This window comes from Podarcis raffonei, chromosome 10 (assembly GCF_027172205.1).
Source record: "Podarcis raffonei isolate rPodRaf1 chromosome 10, rPodRaf1.pri, whole genome shotgun sequence".
NCBI lineage: Eukaryota > Metazoa > Chordata > Lepidosauria > Squamata > Lacertidae > Podarcis > Podarcis raffonei.
The window spans coordinates 73,756,447-73,773,840 of record NC_070611.1 but is presented as its reverse complement, the minus strand read 5'-3'; the positions used below and the strand labels follow the sequence as shown (position 1 = coordinate 73,773,840).

At 44.6% G+C, this 17,394-nt stretch overlaps 2 protein-coding genes across 2 annotated transcripts in view; both read left to right on the top strand.

Annotated features, from left to right (window-relative positions):
- LOC128421997 (zinc finger protein ZFP2-like) overlaps positions 1–17,394 on the top strand; it is a 54,131-nt gene that overhangs the window by 12,728 nt on the left and 24,009 nt on the right. The gene's annotated exons all lie outside the window — the stretch shown is intronic.
- On the top strand, positions 1,729–12,777 carry LOC128421949 (oocyte zinc finger protein XlCOF6-like). Its single transcript, XM_053405327.1, has 3 exons — positions 1,729–1,802; positions 8,864–8,999; positions 10,248–12,777. The coding sequence occupies exon 3, from the start codon at positions 10,375–10,377 to the stop codon at positions 12,685–12,687; it is 2,313 nt and encodes a 770-aa protein (XP_053261302.1). The 5' UTR covers positions 1,729–1,802; positions 8,864–8,999; positions 10,248–10,374; the 3' UTR covers positions 12,688–12,777.

The following is a 17,394-nucleotide window of genomic DNA, read 5'->3' as shown; positions in this document are numbered from 1 at the left end:
TATACTTTGAGCAGCAGGAGGGCGCTGAGACAATCGTGCAAAGGCTGAGCTGAAACACTGGTTTGCAGGCAGTTTCAGCCGTCATTGGCTAGCTGTCGAAACATAGTGCTCTTGATTGGTGAGCTTCGGTTATTCATAAATCCCATTCATAAAACACAAAGTCCATAAATCCCATCCATAATATGCAGAGACCGTGTTTTCTTGTATTTATACGATATGTGAGTCGTGCATTTGCGACTGAAGAGAGAGGGGTCTGGGGTTCCTCGTCCCAGGGGATAATGTCAGATAATACCTCCCCTGTAATGGCCGTAACACCAGGACGGAATTCCCCCACTCTTGTCACATGCAGCTGGGCTCACTTGCCAGAGCCACCTGTAGATCCTGATGGCAATTCCCATCATCCCTGACCACTGGTCTTGCCTGCTAGGGGTGATGGGAGCTGTAGTCCAAAAGCAGCTGGAGACCCAAATTTGGGAAACCCTGTTCTCCCTGAAGGACAAAGGAGGGTTCACTTGCATCTGAACATCAGGTGAGCCCTACAGGATCAGGCCCAAGGGGCCCCTGTCCTCCCAGGGGCCAAGCAGGGGCCTCTTCTGGGAAGCCCACCGACAGCACTTGAACACCAGAGAAGGAAGGAGGCGCATTTCTTCTAGGGACACATTTCTGGGGTCCCCACGGTGCGCCCCAGCCTGGCTCCAGTCTGCCAGGGCAGCTGCGTTTTGTTTCACTGCAGGTGAGGCTGCCCCGTGCAATGTGGGGCTCTTAGAAGGAATTTGAGGGGGGCCGGAGGGACTAGAGCTTCCCCGCACTTGCAAAGGACCAGTAGAAGCGGAGGGGAGGCAGGCAGCAGGAGGGCGATGGGGAGGAACCAGCGAGAAGGAGCTTCTGGAGCCTGGGCAGCCCCCTCCCCGCCTGCTCCCGGAAGGTTTCCCGAGCCCCTCCCCTTTTCACTTCAAGGACTGGGGGACCTCAGCATCCCGGGGTTGCTTTGCTCCGGGGGGGGAGGGGGAGCTATTTTGTTTGCTGAAGGCAGGAGTCACAATCCTGTCACCTTGTGTTGTGTCTGGCTTTTAGGTAAGGGGGTGAGGCTCAGGTGAGAAAGAGTTGAGAAGGAAAATATCCCCGGGTGCGGATTTCCTCCGCTGCCCAGCTCGTCAGGGTGCCACTCCCCGGGGGTCCCTCCGGTCAGCAAAAGAAGGAGAATCCAGCCAAGTTAAAGAAGCAAACGGCGGTCAGTTGACCTGATCTTTATTTGCTGCAACAAGGTTCAAACACACCAAGAGTAGGAACCCCGAGAAGATGGTTGCATGGATTTTTAAGAGCTCTCCCCATTTCCCACAATACATTTTTCCACAGCATCTTTGATGCATCACAGATTTGTCACAAAGTAGGAGTCTTTGGCATTCAGAAACATGGACCCGTCACCCACCCCTGTCAACAGCCCGAGTTTCTCACACCTTTTAACTGCCCTCTTCCAATAAGAACCATAATAGTATTCAGACATCCCTCTAGCTGCAAGGCTGTCCTGGGCGTCTCCTTTGAAAATATCAGGATCCTCCTCCTCCTCCTCCTCCTCCTCCTCCTCCAATCCGGCTTCTGTTCCGGGAATAAGGGAGGGGTGACCCCCCCTCCCAAACTGCCAGCTTCTCGTGGAAGTGGAGCTTCTACGCCGGATTGCCGCTCAGCGCCATAGCTCTAGGGGCGCGCCCTTTCGGAAAGGGGAGGAGGGGCGGGAGGGGACCCCCCCAAAAAACATCGATGTGGCAGGAAAGGAAATGAGAATCGGGAGCGAGGACAAAGAGGTAAAGGGGTCGCGGCGGGGGGGAGAGGGGAGAGAAGGACCCGGAGAGGGACTCCGCGCCAGCTCCCCAAAGCGCCTTCCGTGGGCCCCCCCCCGGCAGGGCCTGGATCCCTGAACGTGTGCTGCGAAGGGGGCTTTCCTCGGCAGGGGTGGACATGGGGCGCCCACCCACGGGGTCCCACGAGGACTCCCTGGCCCCGTTTCCCCCGCGCAGGCATCCCTGGGGCCCTGTGCGCTCCGCGCGGAGAGAGGCAGACCATGAAAGGGTTAACGGGCACGAAAGACGCCTAGAGACCCCCCCCGTCCCTCCCCATCTCGTCTTGGGGGGCCCCTCCGGATGGAGAGATGGGTCGCGCATGGCGAGGGGTGAGCCGCGCCAAGGAGGCCTCTGGGTGCAGGGGAGACTCCGGGAGAGAGGGAGGGGGCCAAGGGTGGGGGAGCCGGGGGGAGGAGGGAGGGGAGCATCCCTGGGGTAAGGAAGCGAAGCATTGGCGGGGTTGGGGGGGGAGACCAGTCTTTGGGGAGACATCTCCATCGTGCGCCCACGAGGAATCTCCAGAGGGGCCGCCTTGGCTTCTCCCTCCCACCCAAGAATCGACCCCCCCCCTTCAAGGCAACCAGAAAAGGATCCGTGGAAAGTGGGGGGTCCTGTCCCCCCACCCCTTCCTTCCTGCAAGCTCCATCCTCTTCCCACCCCATAAGCTCCTGCCCTGTCCAGACACAGCGAATCTGCCCAGTCAAACCATTGTTCACCCTGGAGAGGAGAGGGAAGAGGAAGAGGGGGGGGCCTTCTCAGAAGCGGCTCTTTGTTTCCGCAATCCCACCCGGGAAGCAGCCAGAAACCTTTTCCTCTCTCTCAGGCTTTTATCTTCAAGTGTCTTTTCCACTGCATGGTTTATTGAGGATGAGGAAAATGTACACTTGTCATCAGAAACAGGGGTGCAGAACCTATTTAACTGATCTCAGGATTGATATAGAAGGCATTTCTTTTTTTTTTAAATAATATTTTATTAAGTTTTACAAAAAACAATACAAAATAAAAACAATACATATTAAAACACCAACAAATACCAACAATTAAAACACAACAAATAGAAAAAGAAAAAGAAAAAAGATATAGCAAACCAGAAAAAAGGAAAAAGATATTAAAACATTTAGCACAGAAAAAAGAAAAGAAAAAAGAGAAGAACCTCTTTTCAGATTCTTACCATTCATTGCCTTATTTTCCTGACTTCCACCCGCCTCCCTTTCTTGTATTCCACTTTAAAATTGATCAGCAAATTCATTCTTATTAGTTTTATCCTTAAGTGATTTCCCTCACGTATTATACTTTCCCGATTTTCATCCAATGTCTATCCCTTCTTTCATACTCTTGTTTCCCTTATTTACTAGAACCCCTTCATTTCATTTCAATGTCATCAGCATTCAAAGATTTGACAGTGTTTTTGTAAGTAGGTTTTAAACTTCTTCCAATCCTCCTCCTCCACCCGCTCTTCTCCTTGATCTCGTATTCTGCCGGTCATTTCTGCCATTTCCATGTAGTCCATTACTTGCATCTGCCATTCTTCCAAGGTGGGTAGATCTTGTGTCTTCCAATGCTTTGCAATAAGTATTCTTGCTGCTGCTGTAGTGTACATAAAGAAAGTCCTATCCCTCTTTGACACCAATTGGCCGACCATGCCCAGGAGAAAGGCCTCTGGTTTCTTCAGGAATGTATACTTAAATACCTTTTTCATTTCATTATAAATCATCTCCCAGAAGGCCTTGATCCTTGGGCATGTCCACCAAAGGTGAAAAAATGTACCTTCAGTTTCTTTACATTTCCAACATTTATTATCGGGCAAATGATAAATTCTTGCAAGCTTGACTGGGGTCATGTACCACCTGTACATCATTTTCATAATCTTCTCTCTTAAGGCATTACATGCCGTAAATTTAATTCCAGTGGTCCATAACTGTTCCCAGTCAGCAAACATAATATTATGTCCGACATCTTGTGCCCATTTTATCATAGCAGATTTTACCGTTTCATCCTCAGTATTCCATTTCAACAGCAAGTTATACATTCTTGACAGTATCTTAGCATTGGGTTCTAACAGTTCTGTTTCTAATTTTGATTTTTCCACCTGGAAGCCAATTTTTTTATCCAAGTTATAGGCCTCTCTTACTTGAAAGTAATGTAACCAATCTCGCACCTTATCTTTAAGTTTCTCATAACTCTGCAGTTTCAATTTATCACCCTCCTGCTCCAAAATTTCCCAATATTTTGGCCAGTTAGTCTCCATGTTAAGTCTTTTCAGGGCCTTTGCTTCCATAGGCGATAACCACCTTGGAGTTTTATTCTCCAATAGATCTTTATATTTAATCCAGACATTAAATAATGCTTAAAGATGCAGAGAAAGCTTTTGACAACATTTCTTGGAGTTTTATGAAGGAGAATCTTCAGGGGATGGGAGTGGGGGGGAAATTTGAAAACGGTATAGGTGCGATTTATTCAGAACAAAAGGCTAAATTAATAGTTAATAATGTGGTGACAGAAGAGGTTAAAATTGAGAAAGGGACACGACAAGGCTGCCCAATTTCCCCATTGCTTTTTATTTCGGTCCTGGAGGTTTTGCTGAATATGATTAGAAGGGACCAACAGATCCAAGGTATCCAGGTCGGAGATAAACAATATAAACTTAAAGCTTTTGCAGATGACCTAGTTCTGACATTGCAGGAGCCAGTTTCTAGCACTAAAAGGGCCCTGGAATTGATCCAGGAATTTGGTCAGGTAGCAGGCTTTAAACTGAATAAGTTAAAAACTAAGGTTTTGGGGGGGAAATTAGCGCCAATTGAGAAAGAGAAGTTTCAGAAGGAGACAGATTTTTTATTGGTAAAGAAAGTAAAATACCTGGGGGTGAATATGACTTCTAAAAATGTTAACTTGTTTAAAGATAATTATGAGACGTGTTGGTCAGAAGTGAAAAAAGATCTTGAAATTTGGTCAAATTTGAAGCTTTCCTTACTGGGCCGAATTGCAGTTATTAAGATGAATGTATTGTCGAGAATGTTGTTTTTGTTCCCTTAATATCTTAAATTTAATTCTGGGCTTTTTGCCCTGCCAGACAAATTTAGATATGTCTTTTTGCCACTTCTTGAAACAGTCCATTTTATCCATTATTTGCAATGCTTGAAACAAAAACAACATTCTTGGCAATACATTCATTTTTATAACTGCAATTCGACCTAACAAGGAAAGCTTCAAGTTTGACCATATCTCTAGATCTTTTTTCACTTCTGTCCAAGTTTTTTCATAATTGTCTTTAAATAAATTCACATTCTTGGCTGTCATGTTTATACCCAAGTATTTCACTTTTTTAACCACAGTCAACCCTGTCTCATTCTGAAACCTTTCTTTTTCAACCTGTGTTAGATTTTTCTCCAATACCTTTGTTTTTGACTTATTCAATTTAAAACCCGCCAATTGACCAAACTCTTGGATTATTTCCAAAACTCTTTTCGTACTAGCTTCTGGCTCTTGCAATGTAAGTACTAGGTCATCTGCAAATGCTCTCAGTTTGTATTGTTTAGCTCCGACCTGAATCCCTTTAACCAACTGGTCCCTCCTGATCATATTAAGCAAAACCTCCAGGACCGATATAAAAAGTAATGGGGAGATAGGGCACCCCTGTCGTGTCCCTTTTTCAATCTTGAACTCTTCTGTAACCACATTATTTACAATTAATTTTGCTTTCTGTTCAGAATAAATTGCACCTATACCATTCTCAAACCCTTGGCCTACCCCCATCCCCCGGAGGTTCTTCAACATAAAGCTCCAAGAAATGTTGTCAAAGGCTTTCTCGGCGTCCACAAATATCAGAACAGCCTTAGTATTTATGTTCACTTCCAACTTCTCCAAAATGTCAATTATATTCCTTACATTGTCCGACAAATGCCTTTTCGGGAGAAAGCCCGCTTGGTCCCCATGAATCTCCTCCATCAAAACTCTTTTCAGTCTCTTTGCTAAAACATCAGCAAAGATTTTGTAATCCACATTTAGTAACGAGATGGGTCGGTAGTTCTTAAGTTGGGTCTTTTCAGTCTCTGTCTTTGGTATAAGTGTAATATAGGCCTCTCTCCACGTATCGGGTGCCTTCCTCCCCTCCATAATCTCGTTGCAGACTTCCTTCAAAGGTTGTATAAGCCCTTCCTTCAAAACTTTGTAATATTTGGAAGTCAGTCCATCCGGTCCAGGTGATTTGCCCAACGTCATGTTTTGAATGGCATCTTCTATTTCCTGTGCTGATATCTCCTGGTTCAAAATTGTCTTACTTTCCTGCGAAATCTTTTTCAGCCCATTTTTCTCGAGGAATTGTTGTATATCTGTTTCTTTTTGCGGCCCTTGTGTGTAAAGTTGTCTAAAGTAGTTCTGAAAACAGTTCCTGATTTCAGCTGGGTTACTTATATTCTTTCCTTCCACTTCTATGTTTGTTACCGTGTTGAGTTTTTGTCTCTTCTTTATTTGCCAAGCCAATAGCTTGCCACATTTGTCAGCAGATTCAAAAGTCTTTTGTCTCATTTGCTTAATTTTCCACTCTAATTCTTGATTCGTCAGTTCCATATATTGTGTTTGATAAAATTTGATTTCTCTTAAAATCTCTTGTGATTTTGGCTTCAATCTTAGTTTCTTTTCCCCTTCTTTTATCTTTTCCAGAATTTTTTCCTTCCTCTCATTTTGTTTTCTTTTCTTTAATGTATTTTGTTGTATCAGAAACCCTCTCATCACGGCTTTGCTTGCGTCCCATACTATTCTTTTTTCTACTTTAGTCCTTAGATTAATTTCAAAATAGTCTTTCAAAGTTTTTTGGGCCTTCTTGCAAATCTCCTCATCTCTAAGTAAGGTGTCATTCATTCTCCATCTGAAGGAGCCAGTTGTTGTTTGCCTCATCACCATCTTTACTGCATTATGGTCGGAGAAAGTTTTTGGGCAGATTTCCACTCTCTTTATGTTCTGCGCCATACTGCTAGTCACCCAAATTTGGTCGATCCTTGTCCATGTCATTTTGGCTTCAGAAAAGAAGGTTCCCTCTCTTTCTAATGGGTGTTTTGTTCTCCAGATGTCTATCAAATCCATATTGTCAGTCATTTCAAAAAAGGTCTTTGGTAGTCTTCCATCTTTTGTTACTACCCGTCTTTGTGCTTTGTCCATATTTGTTGAAACCACTCCAAAGGAAGGATTCAAAGGAAAGAGGGGGGTTTGCCCTGCCAGACTTCAAACTGTACTATGAAGCGGCAGCTTTCTGCTGGCTGAAAGAATGGCTGCTTCTTGAAAACACAGACATTTTGGATTTGGAAGGTTTTAACAATATTTTTGGGTGGCATGCATATCTGTGGTATGACAAGGTTAAAGCACATAAAAGTTTTAAAAACCATATTGTCAGAAAAGCACTATTAAATGTCTGGGTCAGATATAAAGACTTGCTGGAAAACAAAACTCCAAGGTGGCTATCGCCAATGGAAGCAAAGGCTGTTAAAAAGTCTAATATGGAGTCAAAGTGGCCAAGATACTGGGAAATCCTGGAAAAGGAAGGGGACAAATGGAGATTGCAGAGTTTTGAGAAATTAAAAGGGAAGGTGAGAGATTGGTTGCATTATCATCAAATAAATGAAGTGTTTAAAATGGACAGTAAAATTGGCTTCCAGGTGGAAAAATCAAAATTGGAGACAGAACTGTTAGAACCCAGTACTAGAAATTTGTCAAAAATGTATAATTTGCTGCTGAAATGGAATACACAGGATGAAACGGTTAAATCAAGTATGATTAAATGGGCTCAGGACATTGGTCATAACATCATGTTTGCTGACTGGGAAAAGTTGTGGACCACCGGGATGAAATTTACGGCATGTAATGCCTTAAGAGAAAATATTATGAAAATGATCTATAGGTGGTACATAACCCCAGTCAAGCTTGCAAAGATTTACCATTTGCCTGACAATAAATGTTGGAAATGTAAAGAAAAGGAAGGTACATTCTTTCACCTTTGGTGGACGTGCCCGAAGATTAAGGCATTCTGGGAAATGATCTATAATGAACTTAAAAAGGTATTTAAATATACTTTCACCAAGAAACCAGAGGCCTTTCTCTTGGGTATTGTCGGCCAAGGGGTGTTAAAGACAGATACAACTTTCTTTATGTATGCTACAACAGCAGCTAGAATACTCATTGCGAAGTACTGGAAGACGCAAGATCTACCCACACTGGAAGAATGGCAGATGAAGGTGATAGACTACATGGGCTTGGCAGAAATGACGAGCAGAATCCGAAACCAGGGAAGAGAAGCAGCGCAAGAAGATTGGAAAAAGTTTAAGGACTATTTAAAGAAATACTACAAAATTAATGAGAGTTAGAATGATGTTGGATTGGAAAGTAAATGGTTACTATTAGTAATGGTTAAGACAAGGAGAATAAGGAAGATTAGCCTGAATTTTTATTAAAATAAGGGAAGATTTGCTGAACAATTGATTAGAATTTGGAATACAGAAACGGGAGGCATGAGGAAGTCGAAGAAGAAAGGTTTAAGAAATTAGGACATGAAATGGTACTTGTTTTTTTGTTTTGTTTTTGTCTTTTGTTTGTTTATATATGTTTATATATGTTTGGTTTGTATGAATATAAAATTGTTTAATAAAAATATTATTAAAAAAAAAAAAAGAGAATGTTGTTTTTGTTTCAATTGTTGCAGATCATAGACAAGTTGGACTGTTTCAAGAGGTGGCAAAGAGATATCTCTAGATTTGTCTGGCAGGGCAAAAAGCCCAGAATAAAATTTAAGATACTTACGGACACAAAAGATAGAGGGGGATTTGCCCTGCCGGACTTTAAGTTGTACTATGAAGCAGCAGCTTTTTGCTGGCTGAAAGAATGGCTACTTCTTGAGAACACGGATATTCTAGATTTGGAAGGGTATGACAATGTATTTGGGTGGCATGCATACTTGTGGTATGGTAACGTTAAAGCACACAAGGCATTCAAAAATCATATCGCCTTAAAGGCATTTCTGTTCCTCTTACTTTTTATAGGCAATGTCAGAGTGACTGACAAGCTGAGATACTTCCCAGTCAAAGGACCCATTTTCATGATAGACAGTGCTTGGGGCTGGAGGCTCTACACACCGGGTGTGCCTATGCAGGCCAAAGACTGCCAGTATTAGCACAGGTGAGGTGTGTGACCTTCCCAAATTTACAGACTGTATGTGAATGAGAGTGTGTGGGTGGGATTATTGTTTACAGCAACCCTGTGATTTTCTCCACCCAAAACATTTTGTGACCTGCCTGATCTCTTGCACCTCCTAATACAGGTCTCCCTTCAACTATCTTCTAAATGTCAGGTAGTTGTTCATTTCCTTGACCTCTGAAGGGAGGGAACCAGCAGAAGACCCTCAGAGGACGACCTCAGTGTTCAGAGGGAAGGATGGGGCTGGAGACACTCCTTCAGGTCTACAGGGCCGAGGCTGTTTAGGGCTCTAGGTCTCAGATCTTGCTCCTTCATAATGATCTCCTAGACTGACATCTAGTTAGCAGAGTAGGAAAAAACGCTCAGATCAGGAATAAATTCATATCTCAAGAAATAGCACAACTTCAGGTTGGTAATGAATCAGTACTACATATTCAAGGATGAAGTTTCCACTAAGTAAAGTTATCCATTTGCCTTTAATATCCAGCTTTTCAGTGCCAGATTAGGATAGTCCTGTGTCAGAAGACAGTGCAAGAGATCAGGCAGCACATCATTATTATAAAGAACAATTGAGGTGGGTGTTTCCGTCTGGGATTCCCATGCGCCAGCTGCTTTCCTTCTGCTGCTCCTGCTCTCTCCATGCAATGTGAGGCATCTAGACGGAGGTCCATCTCCAAGAACAGGAGCTTCCCTGAGCACCCATTCAGCTGACCCCAAGCACCAAGCCTTGTCACTAGTTCTCCGACTGACCCAGACCACAGTCCCTGGAAAAGATGTAGACCTGGGTCTCATATAATGGTCTCATATAATGGTCCACATGGACTTCCTGAGGCCATTGGGACTGTGCAGGTGATTCATGAAGATCTAGAGGTGGAAACAGGAGTGGATGGAGGATTATGATGCCGATGATGGGAAATGTCCAAAGGAAAGATGAACCAGAGACAGAGAGGGCCTTTTCATGGAGAGAGAGTAGCTGCATTTCCTGTGAGAAAACAATTGATGTGAAAAGGCTGTTTTCCAAGATCATGCTGCTTTATTAATGATGATTGAGGATAATGAAAGGTTGCTGATGCATTACTATCATTTGACATCATTGCATCTTCATTTCCCCAAAATTTGGAACCTGGGTAGGATGCAGGGGAAATATAGGATATGTTGAAATATGAGGTGGTGCTAATGGCATCTGATATGCTCTCTTTTCCTTTGTTCTCTTCCTTGAAACCCAAACAGGATTTCCTTTCCTCCCACGCTGAGGAGGGTCATGGAGAAGAGAGACAGACTTCCAGGGGAAAGGGCACCTTTGGTTTCATTAGATATAGACCTTAAAATGTGTGAAATGTGGAACATGCTTCATTGAATGAGCACACATAGCTCACATAAACAAACCCCAAAAGTGGCGAAACCATTTAAAGGTATGGAGTGTGGAAAGACTTTCACTGATAGAACACATCAGCCGACTCACATGGGCAAGAAAGGATTCAAATGCAAGGAGTGCGGGAAGAACTTCAGTCAGAGTGGACACCTCAATATACATCAACGGACTCACACAGGGGAGAAACCATTTAAGTGCATGGAGTGCGGAAGGCAATTCAGTCAGAGTGGAAACCTAAATATGCATCAACTGACTCACACAGGGGAGAAACCTTTTAAATGTATGGAGTGTGAAAAGAGCTTTAGAGATAATGGAAAACTTAGAAGACATCAACGGACTCACACAGGGGAGAAACCATATGAATGTATGGAGTGTGGAAAGTCCTTTCGTGATAATGGAACCCTTAGAGGACATCAAGAGACTCACACAGGGGAGAAATCATATAAATGTATGGAGTGCGGAAAGAGCTTCAGTTTCAATGCAATCCTTAGACGACATCAACGGACTCACACACGGGAGAAACCATATGAATGTATGGAGTGTGGAAAGAGATTTAGTGATAATGGAAACCTTAGACGACATCAACGGACTCACACAGGGGAAAAACCATTTAAATGCATGGAGTGCGGAAAGAGATTTAGTGATAATGGAAACCTTAGAACACATCAACGGACACACACAGGGGAGAAACCATTTAAATGCATTGAGTGCGGAAAGAGATTTAGTGATAATGGAAAACTTAGAACACATCAACGGACACACACAGGGGAGAAACCATATGAATGTATGGAGTGCGGAAAGAGCTTTCGTAATAATGGAACCCTTAGAACACATCAGTGGACTCACACAGGGGAGAAACCATATGAATGTATGGAGTGCGGAAAGAGCTTTCGTGATAATATAACCCTTAGAACACATCAATGGACTCACACAGGGGAGAAGCCATATGAATGTATGGAGTGCGGAAAGAGCTTCAGTTGCAATGGAAGCCTTAGAATACATCAACGGACTCACACGGGGGAGAAACCATATGAATGTATGGAGTGCGGAAAGAGCTTTCGTGATAATAGAACCTTTAGAACACATCAACGGACTCACACAGGGGAGAAACCATATGAATGTATGGAATGCGGAAAGAGCTTTCGTGATAATAGAACCCTTAGAACACATCAACGGACTCACACAGGAGAGAAACCATATGAATGTATGGAGTGCGGAAAGAGCTTTCGTAATAATGGAACCCTTAGAACACATCAGTGGACTCACACAGGGGAGAAACCATATGAATGTATAGAGTGTGGAAAGAGCTTTCGTAATAATGGAACCCTTAGAACACATCAACGGACTCACACAGGGGAAAAACCATTTAAATGCATGGAGTGCGGAAGAAAATTCAGTCAGAGTGGACAACTAAATATGCATCAACTGACTCACACGGGTGAAAAACCTTTTAAATGCATGGAGTGCGGAAAGAGCTTTAGTGATAATGGAACCCTTAGAACACATCAACGGACTCACACAGGGGAGAAACCATATAAATGTATGCATTGTGGAAAGAGCTTCAGTAATAGTGGAAACTTAAATATACATCAACGGACTCACACAGGGGAGAAACCATATGAATGTATGGAGTGCGGAAAGAGCTTCAGTTTCAAAGGAAGCCTTAGAATACATCAACGGACTCACACAGGGGAGAAACCATATAAATGTATGCATTGTGGAAAGAGCTTCAGTAATAGTGGAAACTTAAATATACATCAACGGACTCACACAGGGGAGAAACCATATGAATGTATGGAGTGCGGAAAGAGCTTCAGTTTCAAAGGAAGCCTTAGAATACATCAACGGACTCACACAGGGGAGAAACCATATGAATGTATGGAGTGCGGAAAGAGCTTCAGTTGCAATGGAAGCCTTAGAACACATCAACGGACTCACACAGGGGAGAAACCATGTAAATGTATGGAGTGCGGAAAGAGCTTCAGTTTCCAAGGAAGCCTTAGAATACATCAACGGACACACACGGGGGAGAAACCATATGAATGTATGGAGTGCGGAAAGAGCTTTCGTGATAATGGCAACCTTAGAAGACATCAACGGACTCACACAGGGGAGAAACCATGTAAATGTATGGAGTGCGGAAAGAGCTTTAGTGATAATGGAACCCTTAGAACACATCAACGGACTCACACAGGGGAAAAACCATTTAATTGCATGGAGTGCGGAAGGAAATTCAGTCAGAGTCGACACCTCAGCGTGCATCAACTGACTCACACAGGGGAGCAACCATATGAATGATTTGTTCTCAGGAGCTAAGTTTTGTGCCTCACTGTGGTCCCAGTCATAACTGTAGCCTTTGAAAGCTCAGTAAACTATTACTGAAGAAGTCCTGCTGCCTGTGTGTGTCTTTTTGACCTCAGTGTGGCACTTGCTCTACACGTGGCCCCTCCCCTGCTGCTACTTAGCTCATGCCCTGGAGTTGCTGTACTCAAGCACACAAGATGGTTTTTGCACCAAACTCTGTCACCCCTACCACTACATGATCTCCAAACACTTCTTCTTCAACAGAACCTCATCTTGAAATACTGAAATTCAATGGGAGATTTCCCCCCAAAGCCTAAGTTCAAGACGGGGAATGTGGGGCTGCAGGTACCAGGGAAGTCTCCTGGTGGGCCCATCTTCACTCATGAACCCCATGGGGCAACCTGCTTATTCTGGAGTTTGAGAAGCAGTTTAAATGAAAAGATTGCAAAAAGTGCTTTATTTACAATGGAGTGTTTAAGGAACATCCAGGGACTTTCCCATGGAAGAACCCATTTAGATGTATGGAGAGTGGGACGTTTTCCTTTCAGTGTCCACTCTTTCTTCACAGCAATGAACTCAGCACGAAATCAGTCTTAAACACGCGATGTGTATTTGAAATTCTTGTGTTTATATGTAAAACTGAACAGCAATGAAATATTGAAGGCAATGTCTAACAATGTGAGTATAATCCAAGAGGTAAAGTACCTTTTGATAGAGAGGATGAATCTGGTTTGCTGGTGGTGAGTGAGGATTAGGGCTGGGCTCTATATTGATATCTGGTCCAATACTGGTTTCTAGACCACATCTCGATAACCTTCGAAGAACAACTGATATGGCAATACACTGTCAATCGCAGTGTGTGTTTCTGGGATGTGCCTGCAAGCAGCGGCAGAAAGCTTTTCTTCGTGAAGCCCCTGCAGATGCCGAGTTGCTGACCTCCTTCCAAAACGACGGGAAGTGAAAAACACACCTCCATTGCCCTGTGTCCTTCCAGCCTCTTTACTCGCTTGCTCCCTTCTGCCGGTGTGTGTGCCTGACTTAGATATCCTGTGTGCTGTATTTTTTTACTGCTGAAACTGGATCTGCTCTCAGGAGCTAAGTTTTGTGCCTCACTGGGGACCCAGTGAGAACCGTATGCTTTGAAATCTCAGTAAACTATTACTATAGACGTCCCGCTGCTTCTGTGTGTGTTTTTGACATCAGTGTGGGACTTGCTCTACATGTGGCCCCTACCCCACCGATGCTTGGCTAAGGCTCTGGAGTTACTGTACTCAAGCATTCAAGATGGGTATTTGTGTGTCAGAGTGGTTTTTACACCAAACTCTGTCTCCCCCACCACTGCATGATCTCCAAACATTACTTATTCAACAGAACTTCAACCCTGCCCCCTGCACGTTCTGAAGAAAACTTAAAATTTAATGAGAGATTCCTCCTCCCGCCCCCGAAGCCTAACTGCAAGAGGGGGAACGATGGGTTGCAGGTACCAGGAATGTCTCCTGGAGGGCCCATCTTCACTCATGAACCACATAGGGGAACCCCAGAGCTACTGCTTATTCTGGGGTTTGGGGAGGATAATATTTTTCCATAATACCAGAGGTTGTTAGTCAATCATGCTGCTAGGGAGTCTTCCTGCCAGAGGACCACAGTCCTTATTACTATCCTACTGATTTTACTGTTGCTGCTGCTTTTGCTGTCATGGACTGGCTGGGTTCAGGGGCGGGGGAGACACCAGTCTGGGGGACCCACAAGGAAGAAGGCTCAGATCCTGGGGACTGGTGGTGGGATGGCGATCAGCAGATAGAGGGAGAAAATGGAGCAGAACGGGAGGGGAGGTGTTGCAAGCTGAGGAGGAAACAGGGTTTGGTGAGCAGGAAGAGACTGGGACAGAGAGCAGTTCAGGCTCAGAGGGAGGAGAGGAGGGGCTAGGAGACCCAGAAGAGCCCGGCTACTGAAGCATCCAGGGAGACTCCCCCTCCGTCTGCGACCAGCTCCCCTCTCCCCTGGTCTCCTAGAGCACACAGAGAAATCCAGTTCAGACCCATGAGCCTATACATTATATTAATGGGTGTAGGTTTTTTTGCATCACTTTATGATGCTGTATTTTCTGCCCATTCACCCCATTTGGAGAGGTCCTTTTGGAGCTCCTTGCATCTCTCTTTGTTTGAGCAACCCTGGACAATTTACATCGACTTTTAAAACTTCCCCCCTTCACCCAGAATACTTTTCAAGTAGCATCTTCACTAATGTGTATCAAAGGGTTATGTAATGGGAAATGGTGTTGCTCATGCGTAAAACTCCAAACTGCTCCAAGCAGGTTATATAGCTCAAACTTTCCCTGGTTTGACAGCGCCTTGCAAACGCGACTGTCTTAATCACTGCCAGAATCCGTCAGTGGGCGTTTCCTGAACTTCTTCCAACATAAAAATTCCTTGACCGCCAATCTCCGCCTAGCTTCTCTGCGCGGAAGCCTTCTGCGCAGAGTAGGCGTGCCAAGCGGAGGTCCTGCGCTCTCCCCACTGGTCTCACTGGCAGAGTCTCGGAGCCTTCCCTCCGAAGTACTCTCAGCCTCCCCTTTCTTCCTGGTGTCACCTTGGTTTCCTTCCCCAGCGGAAGCTCTCCCTCTCTCCTTGCTGGTTCCCTCCCCTGCATCCTCGGAGCGACTTCCCTCTCCGTTGATCTTTGATGTCAGTTCCCTGACAGGTTACACAAGTGCAACAGTTGGTCACTCTATCAGATACATCTCTGGACACCTCTCCAGTACCCATCACCTAAAGAACAAGAAAACTATTGACACAATACAGTAGTACCTCGGGTTAAGAACTTAATTCATTCCGGAGTTCTGTTCTTAACCTGAAACTGTTCTCAACCTGAGGTACCACTTTAGCTAATGGGACCTCCCGCTGCTGCTGTGCCACCACCACACGATTTCTGTTCTCATCCTGAAGCATAGTTCTTACCCCGAGGTACTATTTCTGGGTTAGCAGAGTCTGTAACCTGAAGCGTCTGTAACCCGAGGTGCCACTCTAATAATAATAATAATAATAATAATAAAATAAATAAATAAATAAATAAATATCCCACCCTCCCCAGCCAAAGCCGGGCTCAGAGCGGCTAACAACAGTAAAAGTAACACAGTATACATAAAATCACAATCAATTAATTGAAATACATTCTAAAATCAATTCATAATCAAATTACATCCTTGCCCTCAGGGCTTCTCCTGAGCTGGGCTTTCAGAACACCTGTGTTAACGGAGGAATCCGAGGGCTCCCTTAGACAAAAAAGACACCAACTAGGACAATTTGGAGCAAAACAGCAGCCTGTAGGCTTGGCCTTTATTGGAAACTGTCGCGACAGGACTCCCACCCACAAGAAGATGAAGCAAAATGGAAGTCCCGAACAAAAGAAGACCCCAACTTTTATTAGCTACTAAACCCCCAAACTACACCCCTGCAACTACATCACAACTACATCATGACTACATCATTGACACATCACAAACAGGAGGGGTTGAGGGAGGGGTTGTGGAAGTAACCTGAGTATCTTGACGCCTGGCTGGTTCCTCTTTCCCCCTCCCCACGAGTCTCTTCCAGAAGACAAAGGGGAGTTGACAGTTTCCTGCCCCCAGAGGGGAGATCTGATCATTGTCCTTTGTTCCAGTCTGTGTTGAATCTACTCCCATATGCAAGTCCGTTGTGTCCTTGATGGTCTTCTGTCTGGGACCATCAAGGTTGCCATGCCAACTGGTCAGGGCTCCTGTGGATGTGCTGGTATGCTGAAGGGATTATGGCTGCCCTGTATCAGACCTTCCCCATTTTGTGGTCCTTCCTTCATGGAGTAAAAAGAAGTGGAACGGTGCAGATTCGATGTATGGTTGATTTTCTATGAATTTATAACAGAAGCGTAGCGTATGTAGTGTGTGGGTGCGTGTGTGTGTCAAGTTTGTAAAAACTGAATGATTGGGGGAGGGGGTTTCCTGCGACACCTGGCTTGGTCAGCTGCCTCTGTGGAAGTCTGTTGTCGCCCCTTGGTCACTCCCTGGGTGGGGCGAAGTGTACGTGCTCTCACGCTCAGGGGATTTTGGCAGGAGGCCCTGTTCTCACTGCCTACGTGGCTATCCGCTTCCAAGGTCATGGAGGAGGGTGAAGCCTAAATTTACTTTTTCTTAAGAGTGAAAATGGCGTTGGAATGGGAAGAATCGGTTAAAGTATGGATTTTATATGAATTTACAAATTTAGGTATCATTCTCTGAGCTGTCAAGTTGAAAGGATACATTCAGACACAATCTTTGTAACTTTAGGCAATCGAAACCAAAATGGCTTTAATATACCCATAGTTTGAGCAGCAGGAAGGTGCTCAGAAAAGCATGCAAAGGCTGAGCTGAAAGGCTGGTTTGGAGGCAGTTTCAGCCGTCTACGGATTCCCCCATTGGCTAGCTGTCAAAACACAGCGCTCTTGATTGGTGAGCTTCAGTTATTCATAAATCTCATTCATAAAACACAAAGTCCGTAAATCCCATCCATAATATGCAGAGACCGTGTTTTCCTGTATTTATAAGATGTGTGAGTCGTGCTTTTGCGACTGAGGGGAGAGGCGTTTGGGGTTCCTCGTTCCAGGGCATAATGTCAGATGGTAACCCCCTCCCCTGTAATTTCCGTAACACCAGGAAGGAATCCCCCCCCCTCACCCTTGTCATTTGCA

Excerpts from the sequence above, each read along its gene's own strand:
- LOC128421949 (XM_053405327.1), top strand. The coding sequence starts at position 10,375 with ATGAGCACACATAGCTCACATAAACAAACCCCAAAAGTGGCGAAACCA.